This window comes from Myxine glutinosa, chromosome 3, assembly GCF_964187855.1.
Source record: "Myxine glutinosa chromosome 3, kmMyxGlut1.1, whole genome shotgun sequence".
Classification (NCBI taxonomy): domain Eukaryota; kingdom Metazoa; phylum Chordata; class Myxini; order Myxiniformes; family Myxinidae; genus Myxine; species Myxine glutinosa.
The window spans coordinates 16,510,153-16,531,393 of record NC_136263.1 but is presented as its reverse complement, the minus strand read 5'-3'; the positions used below and the strand labels follow the sequence as shown (position 1 = coordinate 16,531,393).

General features: G+C 42.9%; 1 protein-coding gene across 1 annotated transcript in view; it reads left to right on the top strand.

Moving 5' to 3' along the window:
* LOC137423802 (catenin alpha-2) overlaps window positions 1–21,241 on the top strand; it is a 220,929-nt gene that overhangs the window by 58,742 nt on the left and 140,946 nt on the right. The window contains exons 6-8 of the mRNA XM_068111318.2: window positions 1,094–1,183; window positions 2,118–2,297; window positions 14,136–14,339. Coding sequence (XP_067967419.1) covers window positions 1,094–1,183; window positions 2,118–2,297; window positions 14,136–14,339 — 474 coding nt within the window. The remainder of the gene's footprint in view (window positions 1–1,093; window positions 1,184–2,117; window positions 2,298–14,135; window positions 14,340–21,241) is intronic.

The following is a 21,241-nucleotide window of genomic DNA, read 5'->3' as shown; positions in this document are numbered from 1 at the left end:
AGTTTATGCAGATTTCTGACCCTTTTTGTTTATGTATTTATTTATTTATTTATTTAATTCATTTAATGTATTTATTTAATTAATATTGTCCTTTGCTTTTTGGAGCATGTGTGTGAATTTTGAGTTTTCTGGGTTTAATAACAGCCTCTAGTTTGGACGTTCTATCGCATTAAACTTGCATGTTGGGAGTTTGAATGGACATGAAGCGTAGATTGCAAAGCGTAGATTGACTGCTAAATGGTTCTGATATTATTATTATTATTTTTTTAGTGTCTAAAATCATGTTGCCCATGATTGCATGCCTTTGGAATAAAGGGAGGAAAATCGATTTGAGCAAACGAAGAGCTTCTCCAAACGCAGAAAATAGAGGGCAGAGTGCAAGCTGGATTATTTTGTGTGAAAGGTTACTGACGCCATCTAGTGAGCACACTGCATGTACAGATTTATATTGGTGTGCATGCGTGCACTGCCCTTGACGCTGCTTTGGTGTTGGAAAGCATAAGAATGAATCGAAGTTATGTTCACGCATGGCTGTGTGTGTGCGTGTGCGCGCGCATGCGCTACATTTTGTCGAATCTTTGCTCAATGGGTCAACAGGATCCTTGTTCACAGTTTGATTCTTGGGCAACATGTCGTGCCTCCAAGCCCTTTGTGACATATTTGGCCTTTTGTGATATGATTGTGTCAAATTCTGTGGAACATTATTATCCTTCACGTCTTTTCTGGTCAATAGCCTTTGTGACCTATTCTCGGTTATTGATGTTTATATTTGAAATGGTGTTGATCACTTTTGTACATTGTGTGGTTGATTTGCAGTATTTTATATCACTTTGAAATAAATAATTTTTTGGGGGACATTTTGATTCATCCAGGCAGGGTGGATGGTGGACTTTTTGACTCGCTCTCCGCTTTTTGCTCCATTCATTATTTTTTATCATCTCCCAGAACCTCTTTGCTCAACTTTCCTTTTTTTTCACTCTCCATCCATTCCCCTTCCCTCATCCCATTCCCTTCCATGTATATCAAACAATTTATGTCTCTGGTCCATTATTTCTTGCTGTTGTAAAAACATTTTTTTAACATCTCCTCTCAGGACCTCAAAGACCCCCGTCTGCGTGACGAGATGGCCGCAGCCCGAGGAAGTCTCAAGAAGAACGCTACTATGCTGTACATCGCTTCTCAGGTTTGACAAAACATCCCATAACAAATTGCTTGGCGAAAGCACGGATTCCTTTTCCTGCCTGGTCGTGTGTGTGTGTGTGTGTGTGTGTGTGTGTGTGTGTGTGTGTGTGTGTGTGTGTGTGTGTGTGTGTGTGTGTGTGTGTGTGTGTGTGTGTGTGTGTGTGTGTGTGTGTGCGCGTGTGCGTGCGCGTGTGCGTGCGCGCGTTGTATGCACGTGTGTCTGCATGCGTTGGAATGGCCGAGGATGTTTTTGCAGAGAGAGTTTGCATCTCGTGGAATATTGGATCAAACAACAATTTCCAACGTGTTGCAAAGGTTAACGAAGCAGTAAGTCATGGCGTGCACGTGTGACTAGCCAGGAAGGCCATGTGTGATATTTATTGGTTGTATTCCATTTGTGCGTCGTCGTGGCATGTCCTTATCAGATTTGCTACGATCAGGTTTAATTTGATGTTTGAATTCTCACGTTGAGTCCAGTTGAGCTGTGCCAATACTGATATGCACTTACTCGTATTTTTGGCTCTGTGTTGTCTACACTTTTTTTCACCCATTTGGAAGCAATTATGCGCTGCAGAATTGCCTTCTTTGCGTGGGATTGATTATTATCTGATCGATTTGAAGCAAATTCAGCTTGGACTTTTTTGTTAAGACGCTGTAAAAGTGCTGTCAGACATTTTGATCTAATTTCCTTTCGGTTGTTTGATCTGTTGGCGGTTTCGAGGAGGTTTACTTCTGCATACAAAGTGATTCTTGAGCCCGTCTAATTGCTTGACTCACCAAGTTCATTTGGTTACTTGCCGGGGGCTGGTGGTGGGGAGCGAAGGGGAATAGTCGCTGCAAATTATAAGCCCTCATGATTATTTCTAAATTTCAACTGTTACTAGTGCGTTGTGATGATTTGAAACTTGAGTATTTATTTATTTTATTTTTTCTAGGCATACCTGAATCATCCTGACGTTGCAGCCACACGGGCCAACAGGGATTATGTCTACAAGCAGGTGCAACAAGCCTTAGCGAGCATCTCAAATGCTGCACAGGCGCCGGCGCAAAGCAGCCGCCCTGCTCAGCAGGCCGAGGGTGTCGGAGAGCTCGCAGCTGCTCTCAATGATTTTGACGTGAGTTTGCCAACACACCGTCGCTTGTCTGCACCAACCTTGGATCCAAACGCGCATCCATCGATGCATTCCTTGCTAAATGGCCAGCTTGTTATTGCCCCATCACCTTTACTCCTTTTCCTCCCCTTCCGCATCCTTTCCATGACCCTCTCTCATGCATGGTCATTGGTATCCAAATATTCCAATGGCCATTATGCTTTTGTACACTCGTTGACGTCCATTCCATTTGCACATATGAATTCCGAACTAACCTCGTATAAGTTCGCATCTCCCACTGATGTTTTTAAACTTTGGATGCGTTTTGTTCTTTTTTTAATCACTTTAAGGCAGGCGTGTTCAAATCGCACGTGCAAAGATTCTAAATAGAGCGATTAAAGTAAATTTGAAATTTCTTTGGGAGGTGGAAATTGCACGGCGTTCTTGTCAGCAATTTGGCTAACGTGTGGTGGCCCTGAACGGCTGTAGTGCTTCGGTCGTGCACCATAATTTGTAGTACCCATTAGCCCCTTCTGCAGTGCGCTGCCCATTAAAATGAATTCCATCGGACTAAGAAATGTTGAAATTGCACATTTTCGATGCAGAGTAAAATATGGCATTGATCCTTCACCCCTTTGCGTTTGCCAAATATACCGTTGTTGTTGTTGTTGTTGTTGTTGTCTTTGTCTTTGGCTTTGTTCCCCTCATTATGAAGAGCACGTAGATTCGAATTAACATTAGTCAGAGTTTGTTTGGTATTGGCCCAAATGTAAACTTGCCTTTTTGACTTGCCCTGCAAATTTCCCTTCCTGCCATTGGCTGCTTTTTAATGGAAGGAGTCTGCTTTATCCCGGGTCTAGTTATTAACATGCTGTTGTCCTTCAAGCGTTGGAAACCAATGAAGGAGTGGAATGTTTCATCGTTTTCCACCAAGGAGGCATTTTGTGTGGAAGCCACTCAAGCTCTGGTGGGAAATCGGACCGTTTGTTAGCTTTGGTAACAGTTTAATTTTTGCTCACTGCAATGCGCTTTTGCTGATTGCATTGTCCTAATTGCGTTCATTTTGGTCTCAAACTCGGTGATTAAATAAAGTTAACTTTGAGTGTGATTGAACAAAGATTTACCTGATGTGTATATACATATACATATACATATATATATGTGACTGGCTCTGGCAAAAGCAGACACTTGGGGGGCATTTCTCTTAGCGAGAAAAAGCCGAAAAGAGTCAAAATATGACCACAGCGACCAAATTGAGATTTTTATATGGATAGAAAGAGTAACTTCTCGAGATTATTACGCACCAAAACATTTTTCCAAGAAACAACAGAAAAGTTGTGAAATTCGATGAAGAATCTAAAATGTCATTCTCAAAATGTGCTCAGAAAGTCACGATTCCTCGGTCAAAAAGACACGAAGATCGCGAAATTTCGATGTTTTGCTACGAGCCATACATCGCAATTCGAAGGAGATCCCTGACATGCATGTTTGTTATGAATGAAAAGCTCTACGTTTGCACATTCTTTGTGCATGTGAACTGTATTGTGAACTTTGAACCTAATTATCTCCATTGTTTAAACGAAATTATAATTGTCATTAAAATACCATAATTTCGTTAATTTTCATCGAAATAACATGATGTAAATATGAAATGAAAGAGAAAAGCATGGGGAATCAGATGATATCAAAATCTCAAGTTTAATTTTTGCCCCCAAGTGTCAGCTTTTGCCAGAGCCAGTTGCATATACATATACATATACATCCATACATATTTTCCCTTTTATCCTTGAATTACAATCACTTAGGGATTTTTCTGACCCCCCCGCCCCCCTATCATCGCCTCGCCCCTATCATGCCCTCCCCTCCCTGTATCAGTTTTCTCGTTTCTGAAAGGTGGAAATTTATATTGCTGATAGTGATAAATGAGATGAGCAGTATACACTTTTAGTGCTCTTTTGCTAGCTGTAAGGAGAAGGAGGAGGAGGAGGGCTGACAAGATGGCCCAGATGTATGCACACCCCCCTTTAAGCTGTCTAGCCTGGGTTTGAATCCCGACCCAGCTATAAACTGTCATCCTGGTGTTTCTCCTAGTATATAGAGACTCTAGTGGTGGTTCTCCCTCCCCTTACTCATTTGCCTCATTGCTGCAAGGTGAAGGTTTAGGTCTTCTCTCTCTCTCCCCCTCTCTCCCTCTCTCCGTCTCTCCTCTGTCTCTCTGTCTCTCTGTCTCTCTGTCTCTCTGTCTCTCTGTCTCTCTGTCTCTGTCTGTCTCTCTCTCTCTCTCTCTCCCAGTTTGATTGTGGACGTTTGGGTGCTCGGGGATGTTTGTGTATTTTGGTTCCTCTGGGTCTTGTGGTTCCTCTGGGTCTTGTGGTTCCTCTGGGTCTTGTGGTTCCTCTGGGTCTTGTGGTTCCTCTGGGTCTTGTGGTTCCTCTGGGTCTTGTGGTTCCTCTGGGTCTTGTGGGTGGGTCCTCTGGGTCTTGTGGGTGGGTCCGGTGGGTGTTGTGGGTGGGTCCTTGGGGCTTGGCAGTCTTAAAGGGTCTTCAAAGGTCTAAGTGGTCTCAGCAGTCTGAATTGTCAAAAGGTACATTCCAATGGGATGTAATTAATAAAAAAAACCACCTTTAGAGGCCATTTTTCCCCGCAAAGCGGGGGTTGGCCTTTTTCGGGAACCGTGGTTGTTGTTGTTTTTCGGTCCCCTTTTTGAAGCAATGTTTTACGGCCGGATGCCCTTCCTGACGCCAACCCTTTTTGCCGCCTTTAACGACAAACAGGGAATTACCAGTGAACTGGTACTCAATTAGCCGACCTCGGAAGGATGACAGGCTGAGTCAACCCCCCTGGCGTTAATTCAGCAATCGACCGGGATTCGAACCCAGGATCCCAGGATCCTAAGCCGGCACCCTAGCCGCTAGCCCAACACCAGGGTTTTATACAATGGGATGTAATTAATAACGTACATAATTTATAGACATGATGCCAATGAGTTTTAACAGTATGTAAATGCACATATAGTCACATGGCTGAAGATTTGTGTATTTTGTAAAAGACGATTTGTATAGTAAGGTTTCTTATTTTTCAAATAATTTAAAAAAATTATGCCTGCCATACTGTGCCACCGATCATGTTGAAATTTTAAACACTTATTCCCCTTGACTCGATCATAATTGTGAAGTTTCATATCGATCTATGGAGCTATTCAAGAGAAATAATTTTATGATTTCCGTTCAATCCAAAACGGCTGCCAGATCATACGACCTATGATTTATTTGTTAATGCCCTGGTATCCTCAAGGCTTGGGGAACGTGTGTGAAGTTTCCCCACCAAATGTTCTGGAGAAGGAGGTTTTTAAAGGGTTTACGTTAGAAAAAAATATGGCTGCCATACGACGTGACCTATGAGGTTAAAAATTATACTCTATATTCCCCAAGTCTATTAGATCATGTGCATGAAGTTTTGTATCGATGTGGTCAGCCGTTCTGGAGAAGAAGATTTTTTTATGACTTAATGTAAGATTTTATGTTCAATCCAAAATTGCTGCCAATCCATGACACTGATGATGTCATCAATTTAATTTTGTCATAGTTTCTTTGTTGATGACCCTCAAAAATTTCATACTGATCGGATCGTGTTTGCATCCAATTATGACTTCATAATTGAGGCACCGATCAAGGCATCATTATCGAATTTTGTTCCCCATAGTGCGTTCCTGACGTGTCGATGTTCAATGTTTTTTTAGTTTTTTTAATGTTAATTATTTTACTTTATTTTTGTTTTGTTTTTCGGTTTTTCCAAAATGCTGCCCGCACCACGTGACCCATGACATCATCTTTATCGTAAAAATTATACATGATTAGATGCATAGCTGGTGAAAATTTTGTCAATTGAACCAACGGTTGCCAAGAAAATTAGTAAAAAAGCGAATAAACATGCAAAAGTGTGGCATAATTACAAGCATAACAAGAAAGAGCAATCAGAGATTGCAGACCCTCGCCAGGACGTGTTTTTAGTGGTTTTTAAGGTTTTTGTGTTAAAACAAATATGGCGGCCGAACCACGTGACCGATGATGTCATCATATTTTTTTTCTCCACCAATTTATCCCTAGATGACAAGAAATTCATCTTGATCGGATGAAGTTTTGTATTTGTCGAATTATGACGTCATAATGTAGGCACCTATGACATCATCATTAACATATGTTATTCCCTATGGAGAGTTCTTTACAGAGCCATGTCTCAATTTTTTCTATGCAGTGCTTTCGGAGATATAGAGGTGCAAAATGATTTCGTTTTCCAAGATGGCGCTCTTACCACGTGACCTATGATGCCATAATTATCATTAAAAAATCTACAGGAGGAGCTGCACCTGTGGAAAAATGTCTTGTCAATCCGACCAACGGTTGCAGAGAAAATCATATTTAATTCTGTGTGGACAAACGGACAGATAGACAAACGGACTAAAATGTCATACCCTCTCCTCTGGAGAAGATAATAATAATACACAGAATTAAAAACAATATGTATCCAACCTGGAAGGATTGGATTCCTAATACTATCTTCATTTCATTGTTCACCATGTTAAGTTAAAATCCATTTAAAATGAGTACCCACCAAAAATGTTTTGTACAATATGTACCTTATCAATTGTTAGGCATGTTTTGCTGACTTTGGGACCGACTTCGCTTCTCTTCCAACCACCACATGGTTAGAGATGGAATTTTTATTTCACGTGAATGTGTTGTGCAAAATCTCGTTCAATTGTGATGAAGAAATATACAATTTTCAGCTCCATGGAGTTCTACTTTTTGGTGATTTTTTTTCTTCCCTCAAACGCGGCAAAATAACAGCATTTGAAAGACTAACCGTTTTGGAGATTAGTCGTGCGAGTTATAGGAGAATATTTGAACTGAAGCCCAATAGAAAAGCTTTGTTTTTCCTATTTTTAACTCGACTGGATTACCGTCCAGTTGAGTTCATCACATACTCAAAGCCAGATTAACCATTAGGCAGACAAGGCATGTGCCTTAGGGCCAGCCAAAAATTCGGGCCACAAAAATGGACAAGCAGTTTTCGTCAATTTTTATTATTTGCTCCGTCAATAGATTTGCTCCGAGAACTGGACTTCAGTTCCGTAATTGAAGAGTTTGCAGTTGTAAACGCGCGCAAGGTTACAATCTAAGGTCTAGTAAACTGTAAAGCAAAGTGCCAAATCTGTGCGTGTTTTGTCATGCATATATTCATACACTACAAATTGTATGGACTAAACTACAGACTTGGCATTTAATATGGAATATATATTTTTTTCTTGACTTGAGTTTACTTTCTGATCTCAGTATATCAATCTAGTGAGTTTCTTTTACCCTTTGGTGATGTCTTTGTTGAAAGAACCATGTCACTGATTGTCTTTCGCAGCAAGAAGTCAATAACAGGATTATATCACAGGTGACGTGACAAAATGTAAGGACAGGTGCATTTGACGATTGGCTTCACAATCGGATATATAAGGGTTGTTGCGTTCTGTATTAGTGGAAAACAACTGCTGCACGTCTACAAAAGTTATTGCCGCTTCCTCTGGAGATGGTCCGTCAACTTGACAATGCTGTTTGTCATGGAGTGGTGGCTTTACGAAATTCTGGCATGAAACAGCGTGCTATTGCTCGGCAGTATGGCATCACTCAAGGTCAGGTGTCAAAGATCCTGAAACGAAATGCTCAGTGGGGTGTCCCTACTCCACTACCGAGGCCAGGACGTCCACGCAGAACCACAAGGAGAGATGATCGCCAGCTGCACCGGTTAGTCTGCAATGGCCGTACCAAGTCAGCTAATCGGCTTAGGGCTGAGTGGCAGCAACTGACAAATGTGCCTGTATCCAGAAGGCTAGTCAACCAACGACTGGTTCAAGCAGGCTATCGTGCCAGGCGTCCCCTGAGAAAGCCACACCTGACCAGACAACACAGCCAGCGCCGATTGCAGTGGGCCAGAGAGCACCCTCAATGGCAGCCAGGACACTGGAATCACGTGACCTTCAGTGACGAGTCTAGATTTCTGGTCTATCGTCAAGATGGCCGCGTCCGAGTGCGCAGACAAGTGCATGAAGCCCACAACGAAGATTGTATAGTGCCAAGAGTCCAAGCTGGAGGTGGTGGGGTGACCGTTTGGGCTGCTTTTTATGCAGGGGGCAAAACTGACCTGGTTGTTCTGAATGGAAACCTGAACCAGTTCAAGTACAGGGTCATTCTGGAAGAAACATTGCTTCCATTTGCTCGTGCAGCCTTTCGAGGAAACTTTGTCTTCCAAGATGACAATGCACGCCTCATCGTGCTCGCATGATCCAACACTTTCTTGCTGACCGTGGTGTAGAGCATATGGAGTGGCCTGCCATGTCCCCGGATATGAATCCGATAGAGAACTTGTGGGCAGAATTAACGCGTCAAATCGACAACTTGGACCAGCAGCCTACCTCTGTGCATGAATTGCAGCAGACTATTGTCACTGCTTGGCAAGCGATTCCTGTCCAAACCTTGGCAAATCTCGTGAACAGCATGCCTCGACGTGTACGTGCTCTCCTGAATGCTCGTGGGGGTTACACGAAGTACTGAACTGTTATTTTACTGTCCGTAATCCCAGTCATAATTTAGCTTTTGTTTTTGTTGGAAAAAAAATTGGCTAATGTGCAAAATAAAGAGATACTTCTGGAAAACGTACAGAAGTTTAACACAGTACTGTCCGTGAATTGAGTTCGATATCGGTTTACATCACTTTCAAGGATCAATTTATTTGTTTCGAAATGTCAAATGTGGTTTTTGTTTCTTTTAAAGGTCACATTAACAAAATCTAGAATAATTTCAACATAATTCCAATGAACTTTTGGTTCCAAGTCATCTTGAAAAGTAAGTTCACCCCCACAAAAAAAATATTCCATATTAAATGCCAAGTCTGTAGTTTGAAAGTAGTTTCTTTTCACATTAAATATTTGTTTGTTTGTATTAAATATTTTGTTCATGAATCAGGGTCATCTTTTGTCTGGGCTCCATTTCCATGAGCCCGAGATCTAATTTAAATTGTTCAGGCCATTCTCTATAATTTCAAAATGTGCCTTAGGGCCAGCCGAGGCTTAATCCGGCACTGCACATACTGAAACCTCCGGCGGCCGTCGTCGTCATCTGTCATCTGTCGTCTGTTAACTTTTCGACGTTAACACTCCAGCGTCCACAAATATCAACCGATTCTGATCAAACTTGACATGCAGCATCCTTACCCCAAGGACCAGGTTGGTATTACATTTCAGCCCGATCCATTGAAAAATGGCCGACTTCGGCGACCATTTTGTTTTTGGTTATGAAAACGACATTAACACTTTAGCGTCCACAAATATTAACAGATTTTGATCAAACTTAAAATGTTTAACCCTTACCACACAAGGTAGGTTGCTATTGCATTCCAACCCGATCCGTCACAAAATGGCCGCCATAGGCCGCCATATTGTTTTCAGCTCTTAAGAAAAGCACAACAATTTAGGACTTTAAAGTTGTCCAGTCAGTTCAGTTGAGTTCTGCTTCCCTGGAAGCTCTGGTTTTTTTTTCAGCAAAAACTGCAACTTCAAAACCACATTTAGGGTGAGGCAATGTTTGTAAATTCAGTTTGACCTTTGTGTGCAATCAAAGCACCAACTGCATAATTTACAACTCGTTTCATGAACCACCGTCGGCGGAGTAACGGTTAGAGCGTCAGCTCTTGGAGGTCAGAGGTTTGAATCCCTGCCGAGTCGTCCCGACACCTAAAAATGGTGCGTGCTCCTTCCTTACGTGACACTCGGCATTTAAAAGGATAGTGCATGGACAAATAACTATAGGTTGGTAATAACAGGGCAGGCTTTGATGGGCCTAATCGACTCCTCCAGTGTAGTGTGTGTACGTGTCACCATTTTGTTTTGTTGACCTCTGTCACCGAACTCGTGCACGTCCCATTTTTTCAATACAATTTGTAATGGGATCCAAACACGTGCAATGCAGGTGGACGTTGCTCCTTGTGCTTCAGCTTCCTGTAGCGTCTTCGGCATGCACAGACAGATCTGAACCACTTTCAGAGTAAAACCAAAGTTCGGACAAAATTGACGATGGGTCCGAGTCCTTGTGTAGGTTGTACTTGACAGTATCGACCATCGACCATCAACCTAAAATCCATTTTGATCACGGGTGTTGAGCACAAAGTTGCTTCAGGCAGTGTGTTGGACGCAGAGCCTTAAGTACTGTATTTTTCCACTTACAATTAATGATACTAGGGCATGCCCGTACTATATATCTATAATTCCAGTAATCTCTGTGTGTGTGTATGCGACCGCTGTTTCTCGACAACTACCGGTCCGATATACTTTAAACTTGCCAGGTATATTGCTGGGGACCCGAGGATGTGCCTTTTCAAGGTTTCATATTAATCGGACAATTACTTACCGAGCTATGTCCAAAAAACGATTCAACCAATCAGAGAGCAGCGAGCTATCGCGTGTGCCAAACGTGGCGAACACACTCTGCCTCGGACGGCACATTTGAGAGCGTATTCATTTATTTCACGTTGGCAAACTATGTTGGCGTTAAACTATGTTTTAAAACTAATTAAAACTACTTTGCGATTCATCGTAACTGCGATTCGTAACTGCCGTTCGCTTTGGCTTTGCGAATGGACCAAACCATTTCATGTAAATAGAGGGGGGGGATTGTCACCGTACTCGCAAGCCGTTCGCTTTGGACCAAACCATTTCATGTAAATAGAGGGGGGGGGGATATAATTTTAGATATAGATATAGTACGGGCATGCCCTAGTATATCTAAAATTATATCCCCCCCCTCTATTTACATGAAATGGTTTGGTCCATTCGCAAAGCCAAAGCGAACGGCTTGCGAGTACGGTGACAATCCCCCCCCTCTATTTACATGAAATGGTTTGGTCCAAAGCGAACGGCTTGCGAGTACGGTGACAATCCCCCCCCTCTATTTACATGAAATGGTTTGGTCCAAAGCGAACGGCTTGCGAGTACGGTGACAATCCCCCCCCTCTATTTACATGAAATGGTTTGGTCCAAAGCGAACGGCTTGCGGAGTTTGGTAAAGAAATCGCCATAGCGTGCACAAACGCGCAGGAAAGCGAAAGAATCGCAAATTAGTTTTAATTAGTTTTAAAACATAGTTTAACGCCAACATAGCGCCAACATAGTTTGCCAACGGGAAATAAATGAATACGCTCTCAAATGTGCCGTCCGAGGCAGAGTCTGTTCGCCACGTTCGGCACACGTGATAGCTCGCTGCTCTCTGATTGGTTGAATCGTTTTTTGGACATAGCTCGGTAACTACTTCTCCGATTAATATGAAACCTTGAAAAGGCACATCCTCAGGTCCCCAGCAATATACCTGGCAAGTTTCAAGTATATCGGACCCGTGGTTGTCGAGAAACAGCGGTCACAGACACACAGAGATTACTGGAATTATAGATAGACTAGGGCATGCCCGTACTATATATAAGCTAGGACGTGCCCGTACGTGGGTGCCCGTTCCTTGCCAAAAAAAAAAAAAAAAAAAAATTTGTGTAGGGGTGTGTGTGTGTAAACATCCTAGAGCGTGCCCGTACGTGGGTGCAAAAAAACATGCGTGCAAACAACAACAACAAAAAAAAACTTTGAAACCACGTGGCAGTAACGACCACAGAACCCCCCCCTCTATTTACATGAATGGTTTGGTCCATTCGCAACGACCACAGAACCCCCCCCTCTATTTACATGAAATGGTTTGGTCCAAAGCGAACGGCTTGCGGTGTTTGGTAAAGAAATCGCCATAGCTCGGTAACTACTTGTCCGATTAATTTCAAACCTTGAAAAGGCACATCCTCGGGTCCCCAGCAATATACCTGGCAAGTTTAAAGTATATCGGACCGGTAGTTGTCGAGAAACAGCGGTCACAGACAAACATACATACATACATACATACATACATACAAACATACAAACATACAAACATACACACAGAGATTACTGGAATTATAGATAGATGAAGGCAGGCGTGTGTGTGTGTGTGTGTGTGTGTGTGTGTGTGTGTGTGTGTGTGTGTGTGTGTGTGTGTGTGTGTGTGTGTGTGTGTGTGTGTGTGTGTGTGTGTGTGTGTGTGTGAGCGCTTGTGTGTGTGCACTTATGTGTGTATGTCTGTGTGTGTGTGCGTGCGCTTGTGTGCATGTGTGTGTGTGCGCGCTTGTGTGTGCGCGCTTGTGTGTGCGCGCTTGTGTGTGCGCGCTTGTGTGTGCGCGCTTGTGTGTGCGTGCTTGTGTGTGTGCGCTTGTGTGTGTGTATGTCTGTGTGCGTCTGTGTGTGTATGTCTGTGTGTGTGTGTGTGTATGTCTGTGTGTGTGTGTGTATGTTTGTGTGTGTATGTCTGTGTGTGTATGTCTGTGTGTGTATGTCTGTGTGCTTGTGTGTGTGCTTGTGCGTGTGTTTGTGTGTTGGGGGTGGGGGGGGGCGGTAGTGGATGGGTGCGGGGAAGGGGTTTGGAGTGCCTTGGCAGAGATTTTGGAAAAGAGGGCGAGTTGCTTTCTGAAATGTAAGAAGAATGAAGTAAAAAAAAAAATGCAGTTGAGTTTCTGAGATGTTGCTCGGTGATACATTTGTCAAGCCTGTATATGGTTTGCGTGCATAATGAGCCAGATGGGGAAACAGCTCCTTGCACGTTGAAGGTTGCACTGGTATTGGTTGTCCCTTAACTCGTTTAACGTCGCAACATCCATCGGTATGGAAGAGATACAACTCGAGAATGATTGACAAGTTTTTAATTTTTCTCTCAGCCATTGATTCATTCATTCACCCTTGCGCTACACCTGCCAGCAGGTTTTATCATTTTTTTTGAGATCCATCCACCCGGCTAAAGTCTTTTCCCCATCCACATCGATCCTCCATTGATAATGACACCCATTTTGAATTTGACAAAATCGCTACCAGTGAGTGAATGCTTACAGATGGGACAGCCACCTTAATGTATTTAACAAAGCAACACTTTGTTGATGCATTGTTTTGCCTGCAAATCACCAACGTGGAAGTTTGTAGTCGAGCTGGGAATTGAACCCAGAGGCGATTACTCGGAGAAGAGTGTGCTGCTTCCGAGGTGTTTGTCATCGCAGGTTTGGATAAAACCACATGGATAAAACCTCCTTTGTAGAGTAGCAATATGCGTGAATACTTTCGACATCCCTGCTGTTAAATTACTGGCGTCTCCGCTTGGTATTGTCAGCTTGTCTGGATCACAGTCTTGTCAGTTTTGCAGAACAGCTTATTGCAGTGATATATATATATATATATAATATGTATGTATGTATGCATGAATGTATATTTATTTACTTACTTACTTATTTACTTAGTTACTTCGTTATTTATTTATTTGTCCTGCATTCAAAACCGAGTAGCTTTGTGCAATTTATTTAGCCGTTGGTTTTTGTTCAGGCTCTTTTCCCAATGGGTAAGGATTCACAGCAGACAGGCACCATTTTGAAGGCTGTTTAGCTCTGTCCCATTTTTATTCGAGCAGTTTTCTGAGTGTACCCTCCAGTGCCTGTTCAAACGAGTAGTCTGTTTGGTTTAATTTGGCTATTTTTCAAATTCCTTCCCTGAATGCAGGAAATGGGTACCAGCGCGTGGCACCACCTATGACTATGCGATACCTGGCCTCCCATCAAGAGACAGACAAGACAAACACTCAAATTAGTTTGGAGGCTGAAATGCCTTTTGGATGTTTGCTGCCATTTCCTGCCAGAGGGAGTGGAAAAATACATTGGTTGATATTTATAACCTTAACCATAAACTTGACATTGTTCTGCTTTTCTTCCCCCCAGAACAAGATTGTGCTTGATCCACTCAGTTACAACGAATCTCGCACGCGGCCGTCGCTGGAGGAGCGCCTCGAGAGCATCATCAGCGGTGCGGCTCTCATGGCCGACTCGTCGTGTACGAGGGACGACCGTCGTGAACGCATTGTTGCAGAGTGCAATGCCGTGCGTCAGGCCCTGCAAGACCTCCTGTCAGAGTACATGAACAATGTAAGCTGACTACCATTACTGTTGTTGTAATGTTCATTTTTGGTTTGAGGTATACTTGCTGACCGGAGCAGCAGGGGACTCCCCCGCATGTAGTCAATATTTTTTTCCACCCTGCTGCTCCAAATGTAAACGGGCACAGTTCTGCTGCACAGTATGACGGCACCTTTCCAGCAGCGTGCAGCTTATGTTGGAATGAGGAGCCTTTTTAAATGAAAGGCCAGTACGTCGACTGCTCATGCACACAAGCCGACTGTGAAGTCTCATCCTTGTAGAACATACTTTGGCGTTAAATGTCTCATGTCTGCAGAACATGGCAAACTCGGATTGATATCCAAACCAACACAAGTCCTTTGTACAATTTGGACTTGTGTGTTCACCAAGATGTCTCGGTGGAATTGTTGTTTTGATTAAAAAAAAAAAAAAACTCAAATCCCCCCCCCCCCCTCCCCTTTCCAAAGCAACCATTTTATTTTTTGGGGAATGTCAACTTTGTGTTACAAGGCTGCTTCCCTAACTTTTCCCTGAAGTATTCTTATCCTTTCTGCACAAGACTCATCCAATGTGTGGCTTTCGGGAGATGGCATCACAATTCTTGGCATTTATTTATCTAACGAGGATGGTTTTAGCTGGAAGTATAATTGTTCATCTTCTTCTTTTGTGTGCACCACAAGGCTGCTGGGTAGCATTGCTCGGAGCAAGGCCGTGCTGCTGATGCAGTGCCTTCCATAGGTTATGGCAGGAATTTGCAATTTGCTCACGGTACCGGCGATAGCTCATCTACTCTTCACGAAGGAAACCGTGGGATCTTTAATGGCCGCCAAATGATGTCTGCAGACGGGACGGGACAGCTGTTTAACGTCCATCCGAGGGACGTCACACACATGGAGAATCGCCCTGCTTGTGAATGATTGTTAATATAGAACATTTAAAACGAATTCTTGAATGCTTCCATTTTGCCGTGATCCATTTCAATGCAGAGCAGGTAATGCATGTGAATCTGGGTAAAGCAAGATGGTGTCCAACATTGAGGTTTTTGTGAAGGAGAACGTCAAATCGCCTGAAAATTGCAGATTGTCTGCGCAATGTTGTGATTCATGTATTTTGTGTCGTGTTTCAATGTTGTGGCATGTTCATCAATCGATCTTGAGCGTTCATGTACAACCAGATGTCACAGCTGATCTAAGGGAACAACCACTGGATTCCTCCATGAAATCTGCAGAAAATGCCTAGTTGGTGCTGGAAAAGTGGAAAAACGAAAGTTTGTCCAGAGTCAAAGTGAGCCCTCAGTGAGTCAGCTGAGCAATGGATGGGGTTGGAGCATCTCTCTATAATGCAAGCAATCTCTGTGTGTCTGTGTGTCTGTCTGTGTGTATGTCTGTGACCGCTGTTTCTCGACAACCACTGGTCCGATCTAAGTGAAACTTGCCAGGTATATTGCTGGGGACCTGAGGATGTGCCTTTTCAAGGTTTGCTATTAATCGGACAAGTGGTTACCAAGTTATGGCCATTTATTTAGCAAACACATACGTTTTGTACGTGAACGAAGGAGCAGCGAAGGACGAGAGCGAAGGAACGGCGAAGGACGAGAGCGAAGACCGAAGGAACGATGAAAGTTTTAATTTTTCTTTGCACGTACGGTCAAGCTACAGCGAAGGAACCACGTGTGTTTGTTGTTTCTGCCTCGCGGTTTGAAAAATTGAATAATTGGCCATTAAAACTAATTTGCGATTAATGGTAACTGCGATATGCGAACTTCCGGACAGTGAGGCCTTATTTTTGGTACGTACGTCAACATACGTATGTCCACGTACTTACCTCCCCGCACGTACGGGCACGCACTCGTTGAATGGAATAGACGTAACATTTATCCAAGTAATACGCTACCTTCCATCAGAAGGAAGGAGAAGTTGCCATTTCAGGTGTTAACCCTTCATCGGAGGAAAAGGTGGATACTGAATTGGGGAGAAAGTTTATTTTGTGTGGGAGTGAGTCAGAGGTGTTCCTGGTGTTGCTAGGTGATGCATGCATCAGCGGCATGGCAGGATGAAAATCTGCCAAAAGATACATTGTGTCCAGGTAAGCCATCTCAGAGTAACTGCTAATGAAACTTGCCTTCGCACAACAAATGTGACCATTACTACTTTAGTGGAGATGGATTGCGAAGCCTGTGCCCTGAAATGCCCACGTGACCCCCCAAATATTTATACGCAGACCACATCAGCATGACCCGTCATCGATGGGGCAAGTATGTGCAGCAGGGGAATATCATAAATGAATGAAGTTTCAACTTTCCTCCACATTAAGATTTCCAGCCCCCCACTCTCCTCCCCCTTCTGGAATACAAAGCCCGTGTTAATATTGAACAATCCTTTTTTATTTTGAGATATTTGTGTCAAACACGAAGATTGTCTACTGCTGGTGCTGCCAAGCAAATATTCCAAGCATGCTGTTATTGATCTTGTTTGCATTCTCTATAACCTTGTGTTGATGAGCACGGCTGAGGGTTATCAAATTTGTGTTGACCCCTTCCTTCCCTGGAGCAACGTGGCCACTTTCTCTGGTTTGTCTTTAAAATTGCTCGGTGTCGTGCACGGGTGCCCGTGGCATATCCAATGTGCCCTGTGAAGCCTTCCTCTTCAACTTCTCTCTGACTCCCTGCCGCGGAGCTTTTTCCTTCCCATGAGGATTTGCTGCATCAGGCACGTTTTGAGAGGCCGGGCACGCGGCCGCTAATAAGGCAGTTTGTTTGCCAAGGAAAGAGGTTGAACTCGGCAGTGGCAGGCGCGATGTGCAATTTCCCTTCTTTTGGTCCAGGATTAGAATGATGGCTTTGACAAGTTGTCTGGCTTCCGTTATGGACATTTCTCAGTGAGTTTCCAGTCGTGTCAATATTAATGGAAATGGAGTTTTCGTTTGCATATTGGAGTTGTGATGGCACGGTTGTTTGCGAGGTGTGGTTTGTTGTGCTGCACGAGAAGGTGCTCATTGGGTTACCAAATAGAAGATGGGGCTCGTTGATATTGGAATTGTGAGAGACTTGCTCGTGAACCTGTCATGTTCAAATTATTGATGTTTCGACGTGTACTCGAATGCTTTTCAACAGGTAGCGGGTGGCCTTAGAGACAACACTCCTGACTTTTTAAATAGATTAAAAAACGCCTTTCTTCCTTCCTATCGCGTGCTCTTCGAGCACGTGATCGAAACAAGTTGTGCACCAGTAATTCTGCGCATGTGCAGCACAACATTCAGAGACTAATGAAGTGGACCGGGTGCCCAATGGCCCGTTCTGCTACTACCATGGAGCATTATCGTTTGGCATGTTATTTGGAGGCCAGAGTGCTGAAGAACATACATTTGTGCTCTTTTTACCTTGGCCTGTTGGTGATGACGTTGGTTTGTTGTCCCCCGTCGCACCGGAGCGAAAGGGGGACCATGGTTTTCCCCTCCGTCCGTGTGTGCGTCCGTCCGTGCGTGCGTCCATGCATGCGTGCGTCCATGCATGCGTGCGTCCATGCATGCGTAAGCAAAGGACCGAATTCTAATTTGGTGTGTGGGTGCAACTAGGCATATGGAAGAACGCTATTGAAAATTAGGTCGCCACGTCAAAATCCAAGATGGCCGCCTCCATGTATGTCTGAACCTTGTGAGCGGAATATCTTGAAAAATAAACGAACTACTAACTTCTAATGTGGTGTGTGGGTCTATCTACGCATAAAGAAGGAAGAACGCTATTGAAAATTGGGTCGCCACGTCAAAATCCAAGATGGCCGCCTTGTGTCTTCCACTTTGTCAACTCGCATCACTTCACCGACGGGGGACGCTTGTTTGTGTAACGTGTAACGTGTTTGTGTAACGCTTGCTTGTGTAACGCTTGTTTTAAATTGAATCCTGCAGCGATGCACTCGTTGGTTTTGGAAAAGTGTGGGGGAAACGCAAGCACTTTCCCAGCTTGGTACATGGACTATTACTTGTGCTGATGGTGTTGTTGGTCTGTTTCATTCCAGTGGGGTGAAAAAGGGGCTGGGTGGGGTTTTGAAACAGATTCCCTCTTCCTGTCTTCTAATCCTTCCTTAATTATTACTTGCAAAATTTAAGATTTTTCAAGTATATTGGTCGGTTGTGTTTGTTACTTGCAAAATCGAAGATTTTTCAAGTATATTGGTCGGTTGTGTTTGTGGTTCTGTCTGTCTGTCTGTCTGTCTGTCTGTTTGTTTGTCACTGGCCGACAGGTCACAATTTTCAACCGATCTTCACGAAACTTCACCAAATGGTAGAGTTGGTTAAAAGCCAGAAGCCTATTGTTTTTGGGGTTAATAGGTCAAAATGTCAACATAGGCCAAAGGTCACCAAATTTGCTAAATTTCTAAAATCCTCAATTTTCATCCAATTGACTTGAAATTTGAAGAGGGCATGCATATCTGGTCACTGAATTCAACCACCAAGTATTTTTGAGGTCAACATTGGCCAAATGGTCAACATAGGCCAAATTTCTAAAATCCTCAATTTTCATCTGATTGACTTGAAATTTGAAGAGGACTTGCATATCTGGTCACTGAATTCAACCACCAAGTATTCTTGAGGTCAACATATGCTAAAAGGTCAACATAGGCCAAAAGGTCAACATAGGCCAAATTTCTAAAATCCTCAATTTTCATCCAATTGACTTGAAATTTGAAGAGGACTTGCATATCTGGTCAGTGAATTCAACCACCAAGTATATTTGAGGTCAACATAGGCCAAAAGGTCAACATGGGCCACATTTCTAAAATCCTCAATTTTCATCTGATTGACTTGAAATTTGAAGAGGACTTGCATATCTGGTCACTGAATTCAACCACAAATTATATTTTAGGTGAACATAGGCCAACAGGTCAACATGGGCCAAATTTCTAAAATCCTCCTTTTTCATCTGAAAAATCGTCACTTTTCATCCTGTTGACTCGAGCTTTGATCAAGATTGTAAATTTTAATCTTCATGAAATGGACAATTTGCTGTATCAATGGAAAACTTTTGGGGGGGGGGGGGGTGGGGGAGGGCGGATTTTGCAAGTATCGTGCTACGCATGACGTCTTCTTGTTACTTGCAAAATCGAAGATTTTTCAAGTATATTGGTCGGTTGTGTTTGTGGTCTGTCTGTTTGTTTGTCACCGGCCTACAGGTTTTTTTTCTTCAACAATTTGAACACAATTTTCAACACAATTTTCAACCGATCTTCACCAAACTTCACCAAATGGTAGAGTTGGTCAAATGCCAGAAGCCTATTGTTTTTGGGGTCAATAGGTCAAAAGCTCAACATAGGCCAAAGGTCACCAACTTTGCTAAATTTCTAAAATCCTCAATTTTCATCCGATTGACTTGAAATTTGAAGACCACTTGCATATCTGCTCACTGAATTCAACCACCAAGTATTCTTGAGGTCAACATAGGCCAAAAGGTCAACATAGGCCAAATTTCTAAAATCCTCAATTTTCATCCAATTGACTTGAAATTTGAAGAGGACTTGCATATCTGGTCACTGAATTCAACCACGTATTATATTTTAGGTAAACACAGGCCAAAAGGTCAACATAGGCCAAATTTCTAAAATCACCAATTTTCATTTGATTGACTTGAACTTCTAAGAGGATATATATATATGGTCACTGAATTCAACCACCATCTATTTTTGAGGTCAACATATGCCAAAAGGTCAACATAGGCCAAATTGTTAATATCCTCAATTTTCATCCGATTGACTTGAAAATTGAACAGCATTTGCACATTGAGTCACTAAATAGGGAAACGAACTATTTTGAGCTCAAAAGGCCAAAGGTCAACTCAAGGTCAACCTTCCAAAATCATAATTTTTCATCTGAAAAATCGTCATTTTTCATCCTGTTGACCCGAGCTTTGATCAAGATTGTAAATTTTAATCTTCATGAAATGGACAATTTGCTGTATCAACAGAAAACTTTGGGGGGGGGGGGGGAGGGGCGGATTTTGCAAGTATCGTGCTCCGCATGACGCCTTCTTGTTACCTTCGCAAAAGCGGAAGGTTATGTTTTGATCGCTGTGTATTTATTTGTATGTCTGTGTGTGTGTGTGTGTGTATGTTATTCGCATAACTCAAAAAGTATTCAACCGAATTGCATGAAATTTGGTGGGATGATTGGTTATTATACGGGACACATTTGATTAGATTTTGGGAGCAATCGGGTCAAAGGTCAAGGTCAAGGTCACGAAAAGGTCAAAATCGTATTTTTACCATAGCGCGGTCAATTTTTATCCAATTGGCATGCAACTAATGCCAAAATGTTCAGAATTCAATGCCCGATCTTGTGATATACGACATGACCCAGTGAAGACATTACCCTTGTTAGCGGTTGGGGGTCAAAGGTCAGGGGGGTCACGACCTTGCAAAATGTGCGTTTTTTGTCATAACTCGGTCAATTCTTATCCGATTTGCATGAAATCAGCACCAAACTGTTCACTGTTCTGTTCCCTACACTCCCATGCCAAGTACAGAACAGTAGCTGCGGCGAAGGTATGCGCTCTACCGAGTGCCCGTTCTAGTTATTCTGTTTGTTTGTTACTCTGTCTGTTTGTCACACGCCTGCAGGTCACAATTCTAAACCGATCGTCATGAAACTTCACCGAGTTGTAGAGGTCGTCACAGTTGAGAAGCCTATTGATTTTGAGGTCAAAGGTCATCTGGAGGTCACATTTCTAAAATCGCCACTTTTCATCTGATTGAATTGAAAATTAACAGCATTTGTATATTGTCACAAAATTGGTAAACCAATTATTCTTGAGGTCAAAAGGTCAAAGGTCCCCACTCAATGTCAAACTTTTAAAATCATCAATTTTCACCTGAAAAATCATCAATTTTAATCCGATTAACCCGAGCTTTTTATTAAGATTG